Here is a 7,500-nt window from a genome sequence, read left to right as displayed (position 1 = left end):
TATTAAAGCAACTTGGTTCGGGTGCGTTATCCGCGATTTTTGTCCCGATTTTCCAATTAAACGGTCACTTCGATCAGACATTTATGGTTCATTGAACATGCTCCTCTGACAATCCGAGAGTTGCAGGGATTGTGCCTGTCTGGCGTCTTGTCCTGTGTCACACGACCTAGAACCTTTTGTTTAAGACCGGTTACAAAACAATTCTTACACAATGATAATGCCACAAACCTTTCCTTGTTGTATATACATAGGACACGTTTAAAACTGATTTCTCTCTTTCATTGTTATTGGTACAGGCTATCATTGTGTGTTTCAATCTTTCTAAAACAGGTGTGTATAGAATGAACGAAATTGATGTCACTCAGCTCTTTGTTATTGTTTTTAGACTGCCATTTTAATGATTAATAATCACTGTTATTTCAATCAGACTATAAACGTTCAAGATTACACACAGTTTTGTGTGTTGCTACGTTATATATCGTCTGGCGGATGTTGTGAGTATTTTACCTAAATGCATAGTATCTATATCATTTTATGTGACTGTAATATTATCAAAGTGTTGGTTCCATTGTGTAATGAGATAGTTATTATGCTTTGAGACTTGTTCTCTTATTTAAGTCTACACTCAATTTGAATGCGGAAATGTTATAACTATTTATAATATAATAAAATACAACAATCTTTTTAATACTTAGGCTAGCGCATTTTCACAAGTTTAGCGCAATCAGGACGCTTCAGAATGCTTCTTTAATTTCTCCCAAGCAGGCCATATTGAAACATATTTTCGGTTCTTACGATAACCGCTTTGAGACATCCTTTTTGTATCACCGTTGTTATCTTACTCTGTCAGTCACTGAAAAGTCGGGTATTCATTTCCACCAGTGACGAATAGTCTGATAGAAGATGGGGAGCATGAATTGAGGTGAGCGATGATCTTGAAGAGAGAATGACCATCCTATGCGTGTCCTCTAGTCGGTCAGGATATGTACCTGATGGTTTCTGGGAAATGACTGCAATTTGTGTGTGGTAGAACATTTAAAATGTATCTGGTTGAAACATCTGATGTGACGTAATTGAATATAGTTTTAATAAACTAAATGGACAACGGCAAAAATATGTGTTCGTTGTGTAGCACAGTCAGTTATGATCGTTCTTTTGTCAAATGAGAAGAAAGATGAGCAAAATAGAAAATCTTCATCATCATCATCATCATCATCGTCATCATCATCATCATCATCAGCAGCAGCAGCTGAAGCACAACGTCGTCGTCGTAATTGTCAGCATTTCTCTCTTCATATTTATTTTGTTCGTCAATATCGTCATTATCAACATCATCGTCATTATCATTCGTATCATAATCGTCATCAATATCATCATTATCAACACCAACACCAGTATTGTCATCAGGATTCGTTGGTTAAGAGATAATTTTGTTTTCTTATGTGTCTTGGTTTTAGTTTCTCATTCTTTCTTGTTTCTGTTTGTATTGTTGTTTTGTTTTGTTTTGTTTTTTTGTTGCTTTTTTTTTTGGGGGGGGGGTCTGTTGTTTTTGTTTTGTTTTGTTTTGTTTTGTTTTTTTTGGTTGTTTTTCTGGGTTTTTTTTGTATGTTTGATGTTGTTTTGTTTTATTTATTCTCAGTTTTTGCAACATTGATATACTACATAATCCTAATAAATTGCTCAAGTAAATATAAATAATGTGAAATTGAATGTAAGCTTCAATTTAATTACAAAAACAGACCAAATGAACGTTTCGAGTTTCCCCTTTATCAACAAAACAGGATGAATGAAACACCACAGATGAATGTGGTGTTTCATTCATCCTGTTTTGTTGATAAAGGGGAAACCCGAAACGTTCATTTGGTCTGTTTTTGTAATTAAATTGAAGCTTACATTCAATTCCACATTACTATTTATTTCTCCGAGCTTCGAGCAGCAATATTTACATTATCAAGTAAATATAAAGCAGCATGAGACGGACTTATTGAACGGAAGTGATAAAAAGAAATAAAGAACTTAGACCAAAAAAAAAAAAAAAACAATAAACCAAACAAACAAAAAAGAAAGACAAAAAGAAAAAAAACAAGAACAAAACACTTTCTCGAAACAATGGTGTGCGCATATTTGCAGGTTTGATAATCGATAGCAATTAGGGGGGGGGGGGGATAAAAGAATAATACAGTACGTGAATTCTATTGTGTAAATCGTTGGACAATAATTGTATAAATTGTTAAACATGGTGATATGCTTCAACAATGTTTTATTAAAAGCAAATAAATAAACTGACTGAAAAATTCGGGGTCGCGATAATTCAGTGATAGGTAGAATAGAACACTCGCCTCACAAAGGGCCAGTGGGCATGGATACTTGGTTTAATCGAGACTACGGCTCACTTAAGTACTGTAGTTACGTCATGGTCGAGACCTTGTCCACCCAGAAACTGACGGAAAGTACTTAACAAGCGTCCTATTCATGGATAGCAGGCAATCGATATTGTCTGTTTAAAGATACATAAACGGAATAAATCCTGGCTCCGTGGACCATAATGGCTCCAGATGATTTTTTATTTAATATAAAAAGAAGAAATAACATTCATGTCTTGTTTCTTCTTTGTACTATTAGCTCGATATTTATAGTTCCGCATTGTGACCCATCGTCTCAAAACGGTATCATGTCGGAACGAACCAGATGCCTAAAAGCCGAATAATGTTAAAACTGGTCAAAAATATAAAATGTTGGCATTAGCACCCTAAAATATGGTCGCCATTCTCTTCAATAAAACATACAAACTCAACACAAGTCTGATATTTCTGGCTATAAATTCAATTTTCAACATCTTTACCATCCCGACTTAATACCGTTTTGAGGCGAAGGGTCATATTTAGGATAGAAGAGGTCTTTCCCAGATCTGATAACCTAAATTGTTATAGCTTCATTGTTGAAATGGAAACACTCTCAAACCAACGCAAAATATGTTCCATTACAACAATGTTAAATCAAGCCCATAATAGCGTTCCATTAACAGACCTGAGAATATGTACACCTAGATAGTCTTTCCAAAAAAAAAAATAAAGTTGTATTATTATTGCTTTTGAACGTAATAACAGCAAGGAAGCTGCTCTTTGAATTGAACGCTTCAAGAACGGAACGCTTGATGAAAACAGTCCATGACATGTCGATGAATTGTCACATTCTGCATTATAGTTATAGATTTTTATAATTATTGATAATAGATACACATAATTATCTTCTCGTCTCCTGTTCTCGGGCACTTTAAAATTGAGCTTATCGCACTTCTGAGACTGCTGTCAAGCTTGTCATGAATTTATATAAACAATGTGATAATACATACAGGGGTAAGAACGTTGTGATTTGACTGTCTAGGTTTGGACGATAAGTTTGTTGTTTATGACGTCAATGCATATAATTTATCGAGAAGCGATCGTGTTGATTTGATATGTTGGTTGAGGTGAAACGCTGACAGTTGTGGCCACGAGATTGCCATGTGTTCCACTATTTCCACTAGTTGTAATAATATCATCGTGACTTATTACGTGTTACACTTATTATCCCCCTATCATAATGAGTTCTAAAATAGGGGCAAATGCCTCAAAGAATAAAGTTCGATTTGTGATTACCAAGAAGACTTTAATACTGATGACTGTTTGTTGGATGAGTGCCGTGATTCCTGGCATCGTGTCTTTGAGCACGGGAGCACCCGCTAGTCAATGCAACAATATGACACCAGGGCATCCCGGGAAAAGCCTGCCCTTGTCACAGTCGCCTTATCGAATAGCATTATCCAAAGATACCTTCGTGCCTTTTGGGGTAGTTCAAGGTGAGTGGAATTTAGATAAACTGTATTAAGACACATTCATCTCAATTTCTTAAAACTTACCCTTAACCTTACTGCAGTCTCCTTAGTTTGAGTATTTCCCTTTTCTTGTTTCTTATAAGTGTGTAGTTATTATTAAAACGTTACCGATAATCATGCCCGAGGTTTTATCCCCATCGAATCAGGCTGATTATTTTTTATTTTTTTTAGGATAATGATTTTTTTTTCTTGTATTGTTCTTTGTTTTGTTTTGTTTTTTTGCCTTGTTTCATATAATGTCTTACACCAGTGCCCTGCTCTCAAATTTTCCACTTTCATATTTCCAACGTAAAAAGTAAGTCGTTTATTATGATAGTGATGGGTGTGAATCACTTTGAAGTATGAGCAAATTCTCGACATTTAGCATCAGACATTCTCTCCAGACAAAAAACAATATAATGTGATAGTTCATGTAATGTTATTTACTCTGTTGGTCTGCGACGTTTACGTCGTATCAACAAATCGAAAGGTTGACTCTAAATGACTACCAGTAGAGAATGGGATGGTGAAACGATAATTGACCGTTTGTTTACGTACTGCTGGTATTTCTATAGTGCCATGAAACCTCACTATACACTACCATCCACATTAATGTCAACCTTACTTATCGACAACAATTAAAACAGATCGTAGGAAATTAATGACAAACTTATCGATTTATCGCCAATTAGTCATACAACTGCCGGTTTTACTATTGTCCTGAGCATGGCGGTAAAACAAGATTTTATTGTACATTGAAGTTGACGGCCGTCTGGAATAGGTCAATAGGTACTACTTAGAACATATTTGCGTTACGCCATTTTTGAGGTCGGACCTTTCAAGTCTTGTTTGTGGTATAACAAAGCTGTCGTACTCTGGGAAAATACATATGTATTTAAGAATTTGGCCAGAAAACTCGTCCTTCAATTATCTATCGATTTAAATGACTCTCGTCTTGGCAAAAACTCTCAAACCCGGGACCTCTCCGAAGTCCCGGGTTTGAGAACTTTTGCCAAGACGAGAGTCATTTAAATCGATAGATGTTTGAAGAACGAGTTTTTTGGACAAATTTTTAAATATGTGTTTTTCCGGAGTACGGCAGAAAGGGGGTGTAGATGCCAACAATAAAAAAAAAAACAAAAAAAAAAACCGCGGTCAATCAATCGACCTCTTTGTTATAGGAAGCGACTAGCCAGGAACATGATATTCGATTCTACTACTTGTCCATCAGGCGAGACGATGGTCATGTGGTTAGATTGTAAAGACACCCATTATTTTAAAAAATGGTCAGAAAACTCGTCCTTTAAATATCGATCGATTTAAATGACCATCATCTTGGCAAAAACTCTAAAAAAATTTTCTGGTACTTCACGCGAGGTCATTTAAATCGATCGATATTTGAAGGAGGAGTTTTCTGGCCAAATTTATAAATACGTGTTTTGTCCAGAATTTGGCAATTAACTGGTTAAATTACCAGCTTTAAAATAGAAAGGGCATGTAGGAATCTCTGTGGTGGCAGCAGCTTCTTATGGTTCACACTATTATGTTATGACGATCGACCCAATCAGCAAAGTCCGGTCCGCATTCGTGCACCGTCGCGAACCCGCCTGGTAGCATCGTCACAACACACCTTTCGACTAGATGCTCTGCCGTTTCGGGTTCTTGCCCACAGCGTGGACATATTGGACAGGAAGTTAGACCCCACTGATGTAACGTACCGGCCGTTAGGCAGCTCCTCGACCGAAGCCGATTCGCAGCTACCCAGTGTCTCCTCTTACTGGTATCAAAGCCTGGCAACTTCTCACCAAGCTTAGAGGAGTGTAGGTCCCCGCCCCCACGAGGGATTGAATTCGTCCAAACCGACTTCCATCTCGTATGTGCAGCTCTGTCCGTAGTCAGGGATTCTGCGTACAAGGGTTGCCGGGACTTATTTCGGCTCGAAACGGGGGCACCATTCATTATGCGCATGAGAGGGGTATCCCCATTCCCTTTCTCTTTGATCTTACTTTGCCAGTTTCCCGTAATGGTCTCCCTCCGGACATCGGGGGGCTGGATCGCCGCCATTATCGGGCCCCATTCTCTAGGGGTTGTTGCTAGCGTTCCCGACACTATGTGCATCGACTTGCGAAGTTTTACATCCACCTTCTCAACGTTTCTGCTTCTACCCCACACTGGAGCGCAATACTCCGCGGTGGAATAGCATAGTGCCAGGGCGGATGTTCTCAGGAGCGCTTGGCTAGCGCCCCAAGTCGATCCCGCCAGCTTCCTCAGAAGACTATTCCGCTTCTCTATCTTCCGGGCAACCCCTTCGAGATGAACCCGATAGGTAAGACTGCGATCCAACGTCACCCCTAAATATTTTGGACTCGGCTCATATGGGAGTGGCTGGTCCCCGACTAGGACATTCAGTTTACGGTGTGCCAACCACTGCATAAGTGAAATGCAGTGGCCACGGTTTTTGAAGTGTTCATCTTCAGGTACCACTTGTCAAAGTAGGATTTGAGTCTGGTGACGTCCTCGCTGAGTACGCTCTCGAGACGGGTCCACACTTTACTCTGAGTAACGAGTGCCCAGTCGTCTGCGTATCCCAGCCTCAGGGAGGAAGTGTTCGGCATATCGCTAATGTAAACGTTAAACAACATTGGCGCAAGTACCGACCCCTGAGGGACCCCATTCTTCAATTTCCTTACTTTGCTCGTGACGTCTCCCAGCGCGACGTGGAATTGCCTTTCCCCTAAGATCGAAGAGAACAACTTCAAGGTCTTTTTGCACCTTATGATTTTTGCAAGTTTGAGCATTAACCCATCGCACCAGACCGTATCGTACGCCGCTGATAGGTCTATAAACACAGCACCTGTTTGCTGTTTTCTCTCGAACCCGTGCTCAATATGCTCTGTAAGGGCAATGACCTGCTCCGTGGTGCACCTCCCTTCCCTGAAGCCTGCCTGCTCGGGTGGCAGGGCAGCGTCTAGGACCGGCCCCCATCGGTTTAATAGAACACGCTCCAACAATTTGTAAAGACAGCTCAGCAGCGATATGGGTCTGTAACTGTCTGCCTCCTTCGCCGGCTTCCCTGGCTTCAGGATGGCAACTATCTTCGCATGCTTCCACACTTGTGGAAGCTTTCCTTTTGCAAGGATGTCAGACATTGCCTCTGCTAGCCAGGCCCGTGCCCTGGGGCCCAGATGCGTCACCATATCGGGATATACACCATCTATCCCTGCTGCTTTGCCGTTCTTCACTTCGCCAATGGCTGCACCCACTTCTCGGGGACTGAACGAGGCCGTCCAGTCCGACTCCTCCGCAGGTAGCGAGTCCAAAATCGTACGGTACGCCTTGCGGACACCGCGCTCAAAAGCCTGATTAGGGACCCGCTTACTACGGTTCTTAATGTTCTTGGCAATTGTGTCTGTCTCGCATTCCGGTGCAGCCTTCACGAAATTCCGATCTGGGTCCAATTTCTTTATCAAACGCCAAGCGTGGCAGCTGGAGTGTGTAAAGTCGAGACTTTCCACGGTCTCCTGCCACCGTTGCTTCCTTCCCTCTGCCAGAGACTGAAGTAGTCTATCGGCTGCGTCCTGGGACTGGGTCTGCTGGTACTCTCGGTACAGCTCTTCCGACTCTGCTGTCCAGCAAGGGGTGTAGAA

The 7,500-nt window shown here is 40.7% G+C and overlaps 1 protein-coding gene across 1 annotated transcript in view; it reads left to right on the top strand.

Annotated features, from left to right (window-relative positions):
* Positions 1 to 259: 259 nt before the first annotated feature.
* LOC144972728 (uncharacterized) overlaps positions 260 to 7,500 on the top strand; it is a 16,031-nt gene continuing 8,790 nt past the window's right edge. Inside the window, exons 1-3 of the mRNA XM_078914310.1 lie at positions 260 to 330; positions 428 to 494; positions 3,588 to 3,838. Coding sequence (XP_078770436.1) covers positions 490 to 494; positions 3,588 to 3,838 — 256 coding nt within the window. The 5' untranslated portion in view covers positions 260 to 330; positions 428 to 489. The remainder of the gene's footprint in view (positions 331 to 427; positions 495 to 3,587; positions 3,839 to 7,500) is intronic.

The sequence above is a fragment of the Berghia stephanieae genome, chromosome 1 (assembly GCF_034508935.2).
Source record: "Berghia stephanieae isolate SIO BIC M18660-M18661 chromosome 1, UCSD_Bste_1.3, whole genome shotgun sequence".
NCBI lineage: Eukaryota > Metazoa > Mollusca > Gastropoda > Nudibranchia > Aeolidiidae > Berghia > Berghia stephanieae.
This window is presented reverse-complemented; position numbering and strand designations above follow the sequence as displayed.